This window comes from Pipra filicauda, unplaced genomic scaffold (genome assembly GCF_003945595.2).
Source record: "Pipra filicauda isolate LSUMZ 115617 unplaced genomic scaffold, ASM394559v2 scaffold51_size4534324_pilon, whole genome shotgun sequence".
Classification (NCBI taxonomy): Eukaryota; Metazoa; Chordata; class Aves; order Passeriformes; family Pipridae; genus Pipra; species Pipra filicauda.
The window spans coordinates 453,654-471,542 of NW_024104665.1; the positions used below are offsets into that span (position 1 = coordinate 453,654).

Here is a 17,889-nt window from a genome sequence, read left to right on the forward strand (position 1 = left end):
AGAAAAATGCTATAAAGATTTAATATTAACCCTGCTGAAACATTAAATTCTCTAAATTTCTTTTCTTCAGTTTCTATCTGATAATAAACCTAGGAAGAGTTAGACTTTTTGGCAGAAGATAAAGACAGTCTCCTCAACCTTAATTATTATTCCTGAATTTGAATAATATCTTTGCTTATGAAGTTAATGGCACAGGCTAAAAGTTACAGAAAATTCTACCATGAGTTGTAAAAAAAGATACCCAGGAAGTTGTTATGCTCATATTGAAATAATACTTTGCAGTCTAATTTCTGTTTGGGTTGCCCACTTCTCTAAGGTAAAATAAGATGCCTTTCACATTACTAAATCCCAGAATTTTTCTAACGTTTTCTTCATGCAGCCCAGAAAGAGAAACAATTAAGTCATACAGCCATCTTTCACCCTGTGCCATGTTCCAAAGAAGCGCCGTGTTCTGTATTCTTTAGGCATCAACAGTGCATGAATGAGAAGCAGCGTGGGCTTTACTGATCTTCTAAGGAATATATAATTATTTTCCGTGTTTTAAGAACGATTAGTTAAAAAGTGACAAATGAGATAAAAATGAATACAGTAAAAATATGTATACCTGTACGTATAAGTACCCTGCATATAGTAAGGGTACATACAAAAGGAAATTATCCTTATTCTTAGAATATTAGAAGGTGAAATTAATATTCTCTATCCTTTTACCATTCTGTGATTCCCTCATAGCACAGGCTAACCCCACCTTTTTTCAGTTCTTGCAATGAGTCTTTCCAGAAGTATGTGTGTTTCCATCATCTCAGAATTCCCCAAAACTCCCAAACCCAGTGTGTAAGTCAATGCGATGATTTATAAACCCTTGAGGTTTCATAAACAAGTGCTTACATGGTGTGAGTAACACAGGAGTGCAGGGTGCTGCCCTCTGATGCACTGAGCGTTCAATCTCCCCGAGAGTAGCCAGGAGATGGCACACAGCCCATCGCCCTTCTTATATCAACATATGGCCATAGATGTTTTGTTACTACTTGGACAGATAAAAGGTATCTCCCTTGGGAAGCCCAATATGTAAATTATTATTTGAGGGGAGAATGAGGACAAGGAAGAAGAAAGGAGACGAAAAAGGGAAAAAGCAACTATGCAACTCACTATGAGAATGAAAAATGGTTAAGGAATATAAGACAAGAAGTGGAACTCGCTTTCAATGCAGAGTTTTGCTGTAACTTAGTACTGTTTGGCAAAGGTAACATTTATGGCCGCCTTTGGCTAGTACTGCAGGCAGTTATAATTTGGTTTGTCTTTCCTGCCTCTTTATTCCTCTCCCATGCATTGTCTAGTTTTGGAAGTGTAAATTCTCTGGAGCAGAGACTTCCTCAACAGGATTTGTTGGGGTAGGCTCCTGCTGGGTGGGTCTTTATCCCAGCCGTGAAGGCTGACAGGGGATGCGAGGTGGAAATGGTATTTAGTTTGTGCATGACACTTAGGTCCACACAGAAGTTGCCAGCAAGCAAAGGAAGGTGTGTTTTTAAACCTCAGCATGGCTCCAGCAGCCAGCACTCAGGTGCCCCATGGCTGCACACATGGTCAGACACGTCTGCTTGGTTTGGGCTCAGCTGTAATTACAGAGGTGCAAGGCAAGCCCGTGGGTATCGCAGTGGTACAACAGGTTTTCGGAAAGGCCTTGTAAGATGCCAAGCCTGTATGAGCTGAAATGGAGTTAGAGAGGATGACTGCTGGGTTTGTTGGTGGTGACTTGTTTTAAGTCACCTGGATTCCTACTTGGGTGAGGAAGTGATGCTACAGCTTGGGTGGCCCTCTGGGAGCCAGGGCAGGGGCTCATCTGAGCAACAAGATTTATAGCTTTTGGTATTTAGTTACATTTGTCCTAAAGCTGTAGTTGCCAGATTCTGGTAATTTACTGATTTATTTTCTTTACACCTGCGCACAGGGCACAGGGGCCTCCCGGGAAGCCCTTGCCACCCCCTCACCCACGGGCGGTGCTGACACAGGTGCTTAGTTGTGGGGGGCACCCAGCTTTGCCAGCTGGACCAAAGATGCCCCCAGTCCCAGGCGTTGCTTTGCAGTGGGGGAGGCTAGGGGACAACAAGCTGGGGGTCCTGGTGTACAACAAGCTGTCCACGAGCCAGCAGTGTGCCCCTGTGGCCAGGAAGGCCAGTAGTATCGTGGGATGCATTAGGAAGAGCGTTGCCAGCAAGCTGAGGAAGGTGATCCGTCCCTCTACTCAGTCCTAGTGAGGCCTCACCTAGAGTACTGTGTCCAGTTCTGGGCTCCTCAGTACAAGAGGGACATGGAGCTCCTGGAGCCGGTCCAGCAGAGGGCTATGAAGATGATTAAGGGCCTGGAGCATCCATCATGAGGAAGGGCTGAGGAGATGGGCCTGTTCAGCCTCAAGAGAAGATGACTGAGAAGGGACCTCATCAATGTCTCTACGTTATCTGAAGGGAGGGTGCCAGGCTCTTCTCAGTGGTGCTAAGCAATAGGACGAGGCAACAGGGAGAAACTGATGCACAGGAAGTTCCACCTGAACATGAGGAAGAACTTCTTTACTGTATGGGTGGCCAAGCACTGGAACAGATTGCCCAGAGAGGTTGTGGAGTCTCCCTCACCGGAGATACTCAGTAACTGCCTGGATGCAATCCTGTGCCATGTGCTCTAGGATGCCCCAGCTTGAGCAGGGAGGTTGGCCCAGATGACCCACGGTGGACCTTTTCAGCCTGACTCCTGTGATTCTGCGAGGCGAGCGGGGCAGGCGGTCCCGCTCAGGCGGGGCGCCGCGTCCCGGCGGAGCGGCACCGGGGCAGGACCGCGGCCCCCAGAGCGCGGGGCAGGACCGCGGCCCCCAGAACGCGGCGCGGCGGGCGGTGACGCGGGGGGCGGGGCGGAAGTGTGTGTTCCCCGGGCTGGGCGGCCGCCCGGGCCCCGTTCCGGCTGTCCCGGCCTCGGCCTCGGCGGAGCGGGGCAGGGGCAGCAGCGAGGAGAAGATGGCGGCGGAGCTGGAGGCGGAGGTGCAGGCCATTGACAAGAGCCTGCTGGAGTGCTCCGCCGAGGAGATCGCCGTGGTGAGGCGGCGGGCCCGGCGCGGGGAGGGAGCGGGGGCTCGGAGGCCGCGGGAGGCACCGGCCTTGGGGGGGGCCGTTCCCAGGGCCGGGGCGAGGCCGCTCCCGGGGGCGAGCAGGCTCTCCGAGGGGGGGTGTCCCTGCCCAGGCTGGCTGTGCGGGCACCCTCGGCTGGCAGCGGCGTCCCGCTGTGCCCTTAGCCCGCTGTTGTCGCCAGCGTCGCTATTGCAGCAGCCGAAATCCATGGCAGCGAGCAGCCAGCTTTTCCTGTTGTGCCGGCTGGCGCAGGTGGCTCCCTGGAAGCTGCCTGGCCGTGGCCATCCCCTGCCAGGGCAGCCGGGCATCTCGCCCCTTCCTTCACCTCTTCCTCAAGTTCCTTTCCTCTGCCTCCTTTGCTGCCCTTTCTCCTCTCTCGGCCGGGGATTCTCCTCCCTTCCTGTTAATTCAGATGCACGTCTGACCCCAAATAGGCTTTACAGCGTTGAAAAGTCATTACAGGATTCTTCCTTTCTTCCCCCCCCCCCTCCCCCTCCCCCCCCCCGCCGCTATTTAAGACACAGTTCTGGCAAAATCTTGAAGTAGTTAATCTTAGGACCATTAGAACGGGATGTCTGTAGAGAAAATGTTAGTAAAATCAGTGTAGCATTTCATGGAATCACAGAATATGCTGAGTTGGAAGCAATCTACTTCTGTTGATATACTTTTCCTTCTTTTACGAGGAGTAGTTGAAAGGGAAGAGAAGCGCAGTCTCAAGGGGAAAGTTTTCAGAGAAACTTTTGTTTCTGGCATAAATGTCTGTTCATATAGACGCTTGTGCATTTGAGGAACTGGACATAGATATTAAAATACAGAGACTGCTCATGTGCATATCTGTAGGCTAAAACCCTGAAGAGCTGTCTGTGTGTATTTCAATGGGAATTACATTGGCTGCTTTCCAAATGAAAATAAAAGACTGTTATAATTCAGATTATCCTCAGATTATGCTGGTATATCTACAGCGCAGACAAAGGTATGATTAGATGAGCAAATGTGCACAGTTAGCTATATCCTAGCTAGTTTAGCTCCAGGATTAGTCTTCCTTCCCAAACCAAATAATTCCATCAAGCATTTATAAAGGAGTCCAAATTAAGCCCAAACTACCTTGCCTGTGTGAATAGCAGATGTTTTTTTGGGTCACACTGTAGTTAAACCAAAGCCAAATGTGCACCAAGTGGAATACATTTAGGAATTCACTCTAGTTTCAAGTCCCAGCTTAAATATAGTCAGTTCTTTCTCATTTTTATTCTGTCGTCACCAGCACAAGCTCCAATTCTGAGATCTATCACTCAAATCTATGATGTGGTTTTAACATGGTTTTTCTGCCTCCTTTGCTGATTGCATTACTTACCTGATAGCCCACTGTTAACAAAACAATACCAGCCCCAAGCAGTAGTTGCAGCACTTAAGGCTTTAGTTTCTCCTTGCAACAACTTAATGATAAACTTCCAAAGAACAGCGATCAAAAAATGCATTATTTGTAACAGAACATGACGCTACATTGCAAGGATTTATTTGTGTAGCTAATAAAAACATAAATTGTTCCTTTTAGCTTTTGAATCAGTGACCTGAGATTGTAGCTTATTTGTATTATATGTTTTGTTCTGCTAGTATCTCTTACGTAGAAATACTATGATACTCGTGGATTTAATAGAAAAGCTGATGGACCATTAGATATTTACTTACGTAAAATGTTGTTTGATTAGTGCTTTTTTTTTTTTTTTTTTTTTTTTTTTTTTTTTTTTTTTTGTTTTTTTTTTTTTTCTGGGGCAGTTAAAAATTGCTGCAGGATAGTAAGTCTGAGGAGGGAGGAAGTGAGGAGGAATACACTTCCCTTTTTAATAAAAACCTCTCTTCTCTCGAGTAGAACATTACCTTTTCTTGCATGTGACTTCAGGCTAGAAGACAGACAAATAAATAATAATTGAAAACTTGCCTAACTGCAAAATGCTTTTGTTAAAGAACAAATTCCAAAGTTTTCAGTAGTTTTTCTGGAGTTCAGTGTTTCTCAGGTAACGATTTAGAAAGGCAGTGCAACATAGGTGGGCATATGTATTTATTTCTCTTAATGGTTTTATATGCACAACAGCACTGTGAGTTGCCTTCCTGGTAGCTCTTGGAGTGCCATCTGTTTCCTTGTCCTAGTAGCCTGGATTTCCTTCTAATATTATTTCAGCCAGGTTCTGATTTTCAAAACTGTATGCTTAGTTATGCGTATGGAACTGGTCCACAAAGAGATTTGAGTGTGATGACGTTCAGTGTTGCCACACCTAACTTTCAGACACTACTCCCAGAATTTTTGGGATGGGAAAGCCATTTACTCGAGGAACAAGAATTTTCTCTGACTAGGTATGTGTCTGAGCTTGTAGTGCAGCTAATATGCACCGTGTTATTTTCTAGATGGAAATTAGTAATGTACTGCTGAATTAAAAGGCTGAAGTTAAAGATATTTTGCTGAAAAAAATGCAGATATAATAACAAGTATATGCCAAAAAAACTAATCTAAAAATGAACTTAGTAAATGGAAATCATAGAAAAAACTAAGTCAGTGCTAGTGTGATTGGGTCAGTTCCTGGTGGTAGTAGATATTTGGCACAACTGATGAAACTTGAGGAAAAGATTAATGAACTGGGGGGAAAAAAGTCAAATTCTTAGTAATGAAAACTTTTTTTTTTTCCTCTTTTTTTTTCTGTGTGGAGTTCTCGGAATCCTGGTGGAAATGGTGAGATTATCAGTAAACTTCTAGATTGTTGCCTGTGGCTTTTTGGCAACCTTTTCCTATGTATTTCCTTGGAAAAAATCTGGGCTTTGACCTTCAAGCTGGATGAATATAGAAAGATTTAGCAGATCAATTATGATTTTAGGAAGTCAAACTTAGGAAAAGAGAAGTGAGGAAAGCGCCCTGACAAATTAGGGTTTTTTTTAACTATGGAGTTCTACTTTAGAAAATGTACCTAGTAATTGAAAATAGTATATTAAAACAAAGGCAAAAATTCAGCCACTCTGCAGTGGCACAGATGCTCTGCTGACTCTGTGTGCCTGTATCCTGAAGAACTTACTACCACTGTGTTGTCTCAAACATAAGTTCTTTAGAGTAAGTTATAAATAATTCAGAGTAAATCAAGCTGTAACATTGGATCACTAAACCCATTTATTTTGGTATAATTAATTCTTGGTTTTCATGTACAGTTTTAGGTTGATTCTGAATTCTTTTCCTAAAGTTGCTAGGGGGCATCTGCTTGTCATATTTAAAATGAGAAATGGCACACTAAGGCTGTTTATGTAACACAGGATTTAATCAGTGGACACTTGCAGTATGTGCTTGCTCCCATTTGTTTATTATAAAAACCTTACTGTCTTAATTTACATTTTAAACCTTTCTAAATTTGTAATCCACAAGGCAGAAATAAAACAAATGTTGTCCTAGAGGATTTTTTTTTTACTCTGTGTGTGTATACAAGGGAAAAAGAAACTAGGAGGAGCTGTGAGTTTTTCAGTGGCTTAGGGCAGTTCAGTAGTTTGATGCCTTTTAAAAACTGTCAACATTGGTTTTGTACAATTGATTGACTAAGAGACTTGTGGTGGATTGACCCTGGCTGGACCCTGGGTGCCAACCAAAGCCACTCTCACTCCCCTCCTCAGCTGGACTTATGGGTCAAGATAAGGACAGCAGAGATCACCTACCAGTTACTGTCATGGGCAAAACAGACTCATCACCAGTCAAGTCAGAGTAAGGTTATAAGAGATAAAACCAAATCTTAATAACACCTTTCCCCCATTCCTTCCTTCTTCCCAGGCTCAACTTCATCCACTTTTTCCCTACCTTCTCCCACCCAGCAGTGCAGGGGGACTGGGAATGAGGGTTGTGGTCAGTTCACAAGTTGTTTCTGTCACTCCTTCCTCCTCAGGGGGAAGACTACTCACACTCTTTCCCTGCTCCAGTGTGGGGTCCCTCCCACGGGAGACAGTCCTCCACAAACTTTTCCAGCATGAGTCCTTTTCCATGGGGGGCAGTCCTTCATTTCCAGTACCCTGTGGGGTCACAAGTCCTGCCAGCAAACCTGCTCCAGCATGGGCTCCACTCTCATAGGTTCACAGGTCCTGCCAGGAGCCTGCTCCAATGTTGGCTTCCCATGGGGTCACAGCCTCCTTTGGGCATCAGCTGCTTTGATGTGTGGTCCCTCAGGGGCTGCAGGTGGATATCAGCTCCACCACAGACCTCCATGCTCTGGAGGGGCACAGCTGCCTCACCATGGCCTTCCCCATGGGCTGCAGGGCAATCTCTGGTGCCTGGAGCACCTCCTCTGCCTCCTTCTGTACTGACCTTGGGGTCTGCAGAGCTGTTGCTTTCCCATATTCCTGCTCACATCTCCTAGCTGCTATTGCTCTTTCCCACCTCCTCTGCCTTAAATATGTCATCGCAGAAGTACTGCCACCATCTCGGATGGGCTCAGCCTTGGCCAGCAGTGGGTCCATCTTGGAGCCGTCTGGTGTTGGCTCTGTTGGACATGAGGGAAGCCACCCCTGTAGCTCCCTTGCTAACAAAACCTTGCCACACAAACTCAGTGCAAGAATTCATGGATCTAGCATCACAGTTGAACTAGGAATTCCGATAAGTTATTTTGGAACTAGGAGAAACCAAAACTCTCTCATTTTCAGAGGTAATTTGTTGAAATTAAGCGAGAAATGGACTCTTACCTGATGCTGTGTTTGTTATTCTTCATGTACTTTTTGTCTCTGTCTGTTCCTTGCCAACTGAGGCTTCTGCTGATCCTCTGTATCCCCAAATGGCAGCATGTCTGCACTCCAGAGAAATGCAACCAACATAGCCTAGGCCATATCCCAAAAGTCACTGCTAATGTTGGGACATTTTACTGGTTGTGCATCCTGGAAGAAAATTTTTTTGATTTTTTTTCTCTTAAATTCTGTATTTTTGAAAAGAATTTTGTATGTGATAAGGATAAAATGTGCAAGCAGGGAAACAAATTATTCCTTTCCTAATGCCTGCCTTTTGTGATCATCTAGATTTAACATTTTGAAGGAAGCATGGCTTTCTAGTTTTGCAATGCCGTTTTAGATTTTCGATTTAGAAATAAAATAATCCAGACGGATAAAACTGTGTTCGGTATTTTTATTAATGAAGAATTTGTGTTCTCATTCCTTTTAATTTAAAAGAAATGGCTGCAAGCAAACGACCTTCAGAAAGAAGTATACCAGCATCTGGCCTATTATGTACCAAAAATTTACTGCAGGGGTCCTAACCCTGCCCCTCAGAGAGAAGACATGCTGGCACAACACGTTTTGCTGGGACCAATGGAATGGTATCTTTGTGGAGAAGATCCTGCCTTTGGTTTTCCGAAGCTGGAGCAAGCAAACAAACCTTCCCATCTCTGTGGTCGCGTTTTTAAAGTGGGAGAGCCTACATACTCTTGCAGGTAGCTCAACTTAACATTGTGAAGTCATGGAACGTTTTTCAGTCAGAATATACTGTCTTAATGAAAAGTTAATACCCCAAATGTATTTTTAAAGTAACCTTGCAGTGTTTCATTCAAGTGGGATCAGGGGAAAATTAACACACTACAGATTTGTAAATGGAAAAAAATTAGTGTAATGTAGAGTGTTTTCTGTACAAAACAAATGGAAGGTTAAGAAAGTAGTTGGGGTGACCTGTCAGCATGATTTAAGGGCATTAATCACAAGTAAGTGGGCAGGTGTATGTGCATGTATTTTGGGTGTTTAATATCAGCTGTTAATGTCAATGATGTATTTTAGACTCTTTCCATGACCTGTTAAACCAATCCATTGGATGCTAAAACAGGCATACCAGCTTCTAGTTCCTTCCCTACCTCTAGCTCTAGATCTCTCTAAAAATACTTTTATTGAAAGAGAACAGGAAGTTACTAACCAACTACAAGTATTTAAAAACATCTTCAGTTTTAAGCCATTGTATTACTAGCTGTAGGTTTGTTTTCATCTTCTCTTTTCTGAACTGTTTGTAGGTTAAGTTTAGTTTGTACCCTCTCTGTCATAGATTTCTCCCATTTTCTATGGTTTCTACCATTCACTGGGATGCTTGAACACTTGATGGGGTGGTGTGGGGGGGAATGTCTTTTTTATTTCACCGATTTATTTGTCTGTGTTTCCATCCCCTTTGTTTACAAGGGCAGAATGATTGTGGAAGAATTCTATCTTCTAGTGCTCTCATCTTCTAGAAACATAATATCTAACTGGCCTTTTGGGTTTGAAAATGTTTTGAGACTTCTTTATCCTGGATGAGATTAAACTGATGGGTACTTTAGATACTTTTGACCACTAAGAAAACTCCATCTCCTCTCAGCTGTGCTTAAGTTCTTCCTTCACCCTGTGAAAAAATAGAGAAATCTGGGTAGAGAGGGGGAAGACTATGAGAGGCTATAGAGTTTCCACAGTTACTTCAGTACCTTTTCATGAAATCTAGTCCCAAAGAACTAAAAATCCAAGCTTCGGAGCTAGTATTTTAATACAAGTCAAATTGCATTACAACCTAGAAGTAGCATGTTAATGATCAAATACTGTTCGTATGGACTAATGAAAACTTTGGGAATTCTGTAATTTTCTTCTAAACACTTGCTTTTTCAAGACCAGCAACTCAATATGTAAAGTATTTCCTTGATAATGCTGTCAGATATGATGAAAACATAAAATAATTCAATCCATTGGTAGAATTCAGAGAATGGGTGAACGTGCTGTTCGTACCCAGGGTCTCTGTTTAAGGAGAGAAGTTATATAAATACAGCAGGTCATAATGTCATTCAGGTTAAAAAGGGTGTCTGGATAGGCCAGCTTGTCCAGTCTTCTGCTCAAGTCACAGTAAGCAGTGAGTACAGACTTATTTTTTGCTGTTGTGGCTATCAGGATGGAATCTCTGTCATCTTCTTTCAATCAGGAAACATTTGTTTCCTATTGTGTGTTAATTTTCTTTAACTTATAGCTGGTAATGAAGAGTAATGAGAGTTTAATTTAAGCTTTTGTGGAATACAGCAAAGAATTGTTTTTCGAGTCCACAAAATACATTAAAAGCAGTGGATTTTCTATCCAGTTGTGCAGCTTACAGGTCTGCCTCTGCTTTAGGTGTAAGCACACTTACTTCTTTGAGAAATTACTTGGCAAATAGTACTGAATTGGTAAGTACACTGCCACAAGTTTACCGTTCTGAAGAATCAACACCCCGTATTGCAGAACTGATCTCCCAAATCCTGTAGGCACATTGTTGCATTAAGTGGGTTTCTAATGTTTTTTTTTTTTTAATTTTTAAAATTTTATGTATATGTATATACATAAAAGTTTTTAAAATAAAAAATAATGCCATAAACATAAACTATACTAAAGCTGAAAGACCTCTGTATAATTTTGCTTTGACATTTTCACCTTCAGTAGCTCCTCTGGATAAAAACAAATGCGAAAATGGTGCTTTTTGCATAATAAGTCATGGTTGCCTGATTATCTTTCCATCATTTATTTGATTAAATGGAATGAAAAGAATTTTTGATAACATTTCATGTGATCTCTGGTGTTTTCTTTTAAACAAAATAAGTTGTTTCTCGGAATTCTTGTTTTGATAATAATCATCATAAGACAGATGTTCTCTTGGTAGTTATTTTTACATTGCAAGACCTGACTCCCTTCATCTTGAGGTGCCTTGAAGTCAGTTGCACTACATAAGTTCATGTATTTTCAGTGTTTTTTTCAGGAGTACAGTTAAATGCAATGCATAATTGTCTCTTTCATTTGTTTGCCCACTTTCGCTAGAAATATTACTTCTGTCTAATAGTTCAGTGCTTGTAGACAGGACCTTATTTTGGTCTCTGATCTCCTGGTTGAGGAAATTGCATTCTCACACCTCTTCAGTGAGCTTGTAAGGCTAAACTTGGAAGCAGAGGTTTGATCTAATCTGTTGTGTGCTGTTTTTCTTTCCAGTGTTCAGTGAAAAAACGTCTTCTCTGATTGCTGGAGATCATGAATGCTTGTACTGTGTACTTGAGAGAACATGCTTGGGTTTATCCTGTTTGCCTGTCCTGTGTTATGTAATTCATCTGTTTACTTATATACTTATCTCACCTCTTGAAGGCAATGTCTATATTACCCAACTAGACATACTACCCACACGATATTTTAAAGCCACTTCTGTTGTAAGAACAGATTTTTTTTTTTCTAGTTTATTTGTTTCCCTCTCTTTGGAAACCATCACTTCACTCTTTCAGAATAACATATACGTTAGTCAGAAGGTTCATATTGGTGATATTTGAAAATTACCTGTTGTAAAATGTATAATCGAAGGCAAACCCAAATGTTTAATGCTTTTTTTTGTTCTTTCTGTTGTTGCTGTTTTCAGAGACTGCGCAGTTGACCCAACTTGTGTGTTATGCATGGAGTGCTTTCTTGGAAGTATTCATAGGGAGCACAGATACAGGGTTAGTAATACTGCTGGAATATATGACATAGCCATTAGTAATTTTGTATATGTATGAAACTCCTTGTTTCAAGTTTAAGAATGTATACTTAATTTCAAAATGTTGCATGAATACAAACTTTGAAATTATGTCTGCAGTAATCTTACAAGAATTGTAGTGTTTTGATCTGAGTGTAAGTTCTGGAAGTTAACATTTTAAAATATGAAGCAATTAAAATTTATGCATGACCGTTAAGTTTACAAATTTATGGTTTTTTAGCACATGCCCTTTAGTGAATTTTACAGCATTAGAGTTAGTTTTCAACTTGTTTTGGCTTTTATGTTCCTCTGTTTTTTAAAGCTATTGAAAAACCTTTATTAAGAAGCCACTTCTGTTTAAAACTTTTTCTTTAAACATCTGAATTGTTATAGAATTATATACAATACCAGGACCTCTATTTGTTTTTAAACGTAAAGTTAAAATAGAAAACTAAAGCTGCAGGTGCTGTTTATTTTAGTGATATACTACTATTAGTAGTACAGATTAGTTAAAAAACCCCATACAAAGTCAAGAGGTCCTTGATGTGTTTTTAAACTAAGAAGTTAAGTGAAACTTACCAGTGCAGCTTTTCTGTAAATCTGTTTTTGACAATACTGCACTGCTGTTTATGTGAATTTGATCACTGCCTGCTTACACTGAGCACTAGGATTCAGAAAAAAAACCAAGTACAACAGCTTGTCTCAAGAAACCTAGCTAGATTTGCTGATATCATATCACTTGTATGTAGGTTTTTAGTGTGCAAGCCTAGTGAATTAACAAGTCTAGGTAACATCAAAAAGTGCAAGCAAATGTTCTTTTAAATATTGTTGATACTGTAGAAGGTACCTGTATGTATAGAATATACCAGTATGTCAAAAATAGATGGAAGAAGAATTCTTCTGTAAATCAGTTAATAGTTGTGATGCAAAAAGAGTATTATTACACTTATTAACTTGAGGTGGTCTTAGCTTTAAAATAAAATTTATTTATTTACAATAATAAATATAGACTATTTTATATATTTATATCTTATGTATATTGATATATACATAATATATAAACATGTATATTTTATATATTATAATGATAATGTTTGTTTTATTATTTATTATGAAACAGTGTAAATATATCATTACAATTTTCAAATACTTTTTTCCCTACTTACTAAAACTTATATGAACAATTTAAGTTTTGTCTCTCAATTCCTTTAACATAAAGCCCATCTTTTACTTACTGTGTGATAGCACTGTGTGAAATGATTTAGCTTTGTTCAAATTAAAAATGTGAGAATTGGGAATAGTACAGATGCCATTGCAAGTAATAGATTCAGAAAATCTGAAAACCAGGAAAAATCCATAACCTTCAGGCAGGGCAGAATGGAGGTGCTTGAAGGTGTTTTGTTGTTTAGGTTTTTTTCTTTTGACATAGGCACACTGATGAAGTAGGCAAGCTTTCAGCTGTCATAGAAGTAGACGTGGTTTCACTGCTATTTTAACAGGGTACTGTCTAAAGTGTTGTGATCATGCTTTTGTAGTTTAGCTGAGACTGGTCCTTTCTTAATGTGCATATATGTATATACACATTCACATGAACTGCTTTGTTTTTAAATAATTTTAGATGACAACATCAGGTGGAGGAGGTTTCTGTGACTGTGGTGATACAGAAGCTTGGAAGGAAGGTCCTTACTGTCAAAAGCATGAACTTAACACTTCAGAGACTGCAGAAGAAGAGGTAATTACAAGAGAGGCATCATGTTTCAAAACATGAACTGTGTATATGTATGTGTATATATATAAATCCTTCATATGAGGTTATTTTTTGTCTTGTTTACTATGCATAAGAGATGGTAGGAACTCTACTCTTTGAGCCACACTGTTAGACAAAAATTAATGTCTAACTTAAGAAGTTAATTAGAATTATGTTTTCTACTTAAAGGCTTCATTTTGTATGTTCTTGGTCATCTGTGCAGCTTTAGTTCTGCTGCTTTGTTTTTCTCTATACTCTGACAGACGAAGGGATTCTGCCACATGCAGAAAATATCTATGTGTAATCATGTGTACCAAGAAGCCAAATTAAGCTATCTGTGCAACATATGTTCTGATTCTTACTAAAGTACACAGATTTTTAAAATCAAAGTAACTTGCTGTTACAGGAAAGTCATAATGGAGATGTAAGACAGAGGCCTCTAAAAGCTTTTTTGGTATGGAGAAGGTAAATAGAGAATGTATCTTCACCACAGAATCATAGAATAACAACTTGGACATATTAAATGCAAAAAGACATGCCACTTCTTACAGTATGAATTCAAGCTGTTGGACTAACTGTTGCAAAAAACCATTGTTGTTAAAATTTTATATATGTTAAAAAGGAAATTTGTCATGGTTATGGAGGGAAAAATTATCAATGGCCATTTAAAATCTCAGATACCATCTTTGGTGTATGAAGTATTAGTGTCTTAAGTTACTGGAGACTGGGAAGCATTCTGTCTTCTGCTTATACTCTTTGTAACTTATTACATCTGAGGAGTGAGTGTGGCTAATTGGGCTTCTGGTCTAGCCAATCACATGTGTCCTTACATAGTATAATTGCTGTGAGATTTTTCTATAGGGAGAATATAAGGCAAAGTTTTCAGTAATTTTGCTTATCTGATGGTTTAAATGAAGCAACTGTAATGTATTTTCAGTGATAGTGGTCCTTCTAAAGTCTGTTCTCACTGTCTCAAGCCTAAGACTCCAGCACTGCTGCTGGACTCACCGCTTGGTCTACATGCCAGCTTACATTAGTTGGCAGCCTTAGGAAACTCTTGTTCTGAAATCTTGGGTGCACTGCAACTTCTGCGTCCAAAGATACTCACAGTGAGTGTGACAGAAAAATTAAGGTACCGCTCAGCCTTTGTATTTCTTCCCCATGAGCAACACGGATTGAGATCTCTTATGTTATGCGGTTGTGCTTGAGGTAAATTAAGGAGCCTTTGTTGAGCATTATTGGAGCCTGTTTTCTGCCTTGCTCAGATACATGTCTTTGTTGAAAGTGCTGGGAATGGAGGGAGTACTGCTGATTATGGTTTGCTTTTGCTTTTGATGGCTGATAGTCCTCCATACTCTATATAAAATTTTAAATGAAGGGGAAAAAAAAAAGAGGAATGGTGATTGTTAGCAGTCCTGTAAAGCTTCCAGATATTCCCAAAGAGTCTTGGGGGATGGGGGATAACCTTTACTAGTACAGGTGAATTGCTGACTGTTAAGAGCCTCCTGTAGATAATGCAGACATAAGTTCTGAAAAGATTATTGTGGCCATTTTTATAAACATAAGCTGTAGTGAAACAGAGAATTTGGTATTAGGTAATCTTAAAACAGAAATCGGGCCACTGTTAAATATTTTAGTTGGCTAACAGTTACATATACTTCAAAATACCAAATAATGAATTGAGTCTATGACCCAATGTATAGCATATGTCCAGGTGGCCTGCAGGGCATGCAATGTTCCCTTTCAAGCTTTGTAGAAGAGGAACTAGTTGTTCTCAAAAATTTGAAATAGTAGAAGACAAGTCCCTTCAGAGAAGAGGTTTTAGTGTTTTTTATTCACAATCCTTGAAATGGATTGGAGGGAAATGGCAGTGGTACCAGCACTACTTCATTCAGGGTTGGCAGTGATTCTCATTTGCTGCTCCAAAAAGCAGTCCATTCGACTTGGCAGACTGAGGCAGCACTCCTCTTCCTCCCCTTCCTCATTTCTGTTCCTCCACCTGCAGCAGCAGCCATTCTGCTCTGGCACAGGGAGGAGGACGAGTTTGTAGTGACTACTGCAGTTGTTAAATGGAGAGCACAGAATGGGCACTACTGGATGCGTGGTCCACAGCCAAAAGGAGAGCAGCTCTCTGTGAGCAAGACTGAGATGTGGACTGATCATTATGAAACACCTCGTTACATTTCAGCATTTAATTATTTATATACCACAGCATATAAGAGACATGCATCATAAATCATGATGCCAGTGTACTGCATGTTGTATAAGCTGGGATGGATAAGACTGGTGCCTTTAAATAGCAGGACAGTAGATGAATGGTCATTTGTATTCTGCAGTTTTCTAATATTGTTAAGTGGAACAAAAGATACAGTGATTTGAAATCATGTTTTCAAAGGCATAGCAGAAGAAACAGATTTTATACAGCTTAGGTTAAAACTTTTTCAGAAGTATCTTAGAAGGTGTGCTGGAGTGAGAACAGGGAGAGTGAAAACAGAAATGTGTGTAAATGTCAGTGTGTGAAAATGTCTCCATAAATCAAAGACAAGTTAGCACTCAGGTATTGTTGTCAGATTAGAGCTTTGGCAATTATCAGTGTAGAACTGGAAAAAGAAAACAGGGTGATTATTGACTCTGTTCCTTTCGAATGAAAAGTCATTTAAAGAAAGACATCATTAAAAATGCTTACATCATCTTTGATAAAACAGGGGTGCAAATCTGAGAGTTCGTTTTGAATGTTATGTAATTTCTCATTTGCTATTTATATTTATTTTCCAGGATCCTCTTGTGCATTTACCTGAAGATATGGTAGCTAGAGCTTATAATATTTTTGCCATCACATTTAAATATGCAGTAGATATATTAACATGGGAAAAGGAAAATGAATTGCCTGGACTAGAAATGACGTAAGTATCATATTTGTCTTCTGCCTTTTAAAGACTTGCAGATATTTACAGTTGAAAGTGCAAATTCTGATTTTAAGTATCTTTTCTGCCTTTCCTAAAATTGTCAGAAGTATTTTGCAGACAGTGGGCTACAATAGTTGTAATACATTTGTATTTCTCATAGTTTTTACTTTTGTGATTGTAAAGCATATTTCTCTTCATAGCAATGATGGAACAATTTCTTTCCCATATGTTAATTTTCTTAGTATTGAAAAGGGTCTTCTGATCAAAGTTACCGAAATTCTGGTGGCAAAAGTATTTTGTACTTCTTACAAATTTTGAAGTGTTACAGAATGCTTAAGTGTATTGTAGCATCATAGCTCTTATGGATTAAGATCTTGTGACATCTTGTTAGTATCTGCTTTTACTTTGTGTTTTATGAGCAAGAATGCTGTGTAAATAAATGATATGAATCAACAGATTGAACTGAATCTGTGAGCTTAATAAGTTGTCGTTTGAGGACTGTGGAGTTTGGTTTTTTAAGAGACTGCCAAGTTTTTGTTGTCTAATAGACCTTTATGCAACGTCAGAAAAACAGGTGTGGCAAAATAATGCCAAGACTGCTGAAATCTCTAAGAAGCTATGGGGCAATGTAGTGAGCACAGCTGCACTGGAAGGAAATGCATTCTCTTTAGTAGGAAACTGTCGATTCATAATCAACAAATGTTCAAAAATAAAACTCAGACTGAAATATTTTCTTGAGATTTTGCTAATTTTGGACTTAGTTCTGCAGGAAAGATGCACATTCCTATAGAGGACAGGAGTCACCCTTTTCAAATAATTTGTTGAGATATGTTCCAGTATAGCAAAGGAAGCCCAGGCTTGGGTTGTCTGGTGGAAAACTTTGTTAAACTAGAAGATTTTTAAAATTAAATTGCTTTGAATGATATAAATTCAATCCTTGCTTTGAAGTGAGAAGAGTGACACTTACTACTGTATGCTGTTTAATGATGAAGTCCATACCTACGAACAAGTTATTTATACTCTTCAGAAGGCTGTCAACTGCACACAGAAGGAAGCCATTGGTTTTGCAACAACAGTAGATAGAGATGTAAGTAAATTAACTGCTAGAACTTTTAATTACCTTACCCTAATGTTTATTTTATATGACTACAGTTTGTTTTCCCAAAACATGTGGTTAATGTGATTGAGCCCTATGTGTCACGCCACCCTTAAATGTCTTGACTCATTGGCCAATCCAAACCAGACCTGACACTGAATATATGTTTCAATGTAAATGTTTTCCCATAAGTCTTGTAAGTGTAGGTAGCAGGGTGTTTCTTGCTCCTCTGTCAAGGACAGGCAGCAGCTTTGGCCCATCCCTTACTGTACACTGGGGAGCTGACATTGAAAGAGCCCCTATATGTCCTCCAGGGGCATAGGAAATGCTTCTCAGAGTAACACCAGTTAACTGTGAGGGTTAAAATCCGTAATTGAATGCTTTTGTTCTGGTGCTCATGGAACTATTTGTGGTTTGTGGGGTTTTGTTTTATTAATTTAATTTAATTTTTCATAATTTTCAGATTGTAATGGCAGGAAGAGGTGAAGCATTTCATACAGTATAAAGAAAGAACAATGAGTTTAGAATCACTATATGCTGAATATAATTTTAACTAGTACGTT

General features: G+C 39.8%; 1 protein-coding gene across 4 annotated transcripts in view; it reads left to right on the plus strand.

Moving 5' to 3' along the window:
- The first annotated feature begins 2,897 nt into the window (after positions 1-2,897).
- UBR2 (ubiquitin protein ligase E3 component n-recognin 2) overlaps positions 2,898-17,889 on the plus strand; it is a 57,469-nt gene continuing 42,477 nt past the window's right edge. For 3 of the 4 annotated variants that reach the window (XM_027750279.2, XM_039386962.1, XM_027750280.2), the window contains exons 1-6: positions 2,903-3,077; positions 8,286-8,545; positions 11,482-11,560; positions 13,196-13,309; positions 16,100-16,227; positions 17,179-17,317. In XM_027750279.2, coding sequence (XP_027606080.1) covers positions 3,000-3,077; positions 8,286-8,545; positions 11,482-11,560; positions 13,196-13,309; positions 16,100-16,227; positions 17,179-17,317 — 798 coding nt within the window. In that variant the 5' untranslated portion in view covers positions 2,903-2,999. Of the gene's footprint in view, positions 3,078-8,285; positions 8,546-11,481; positions 11,561-13,195; positions 13,310-16,099; positions 16,228-17,178; positions 17,318-17,889 lie in introns of all 4 variants that reach the window. The other variant, XM_027750278.2, reaches the window with a different exon arrangement.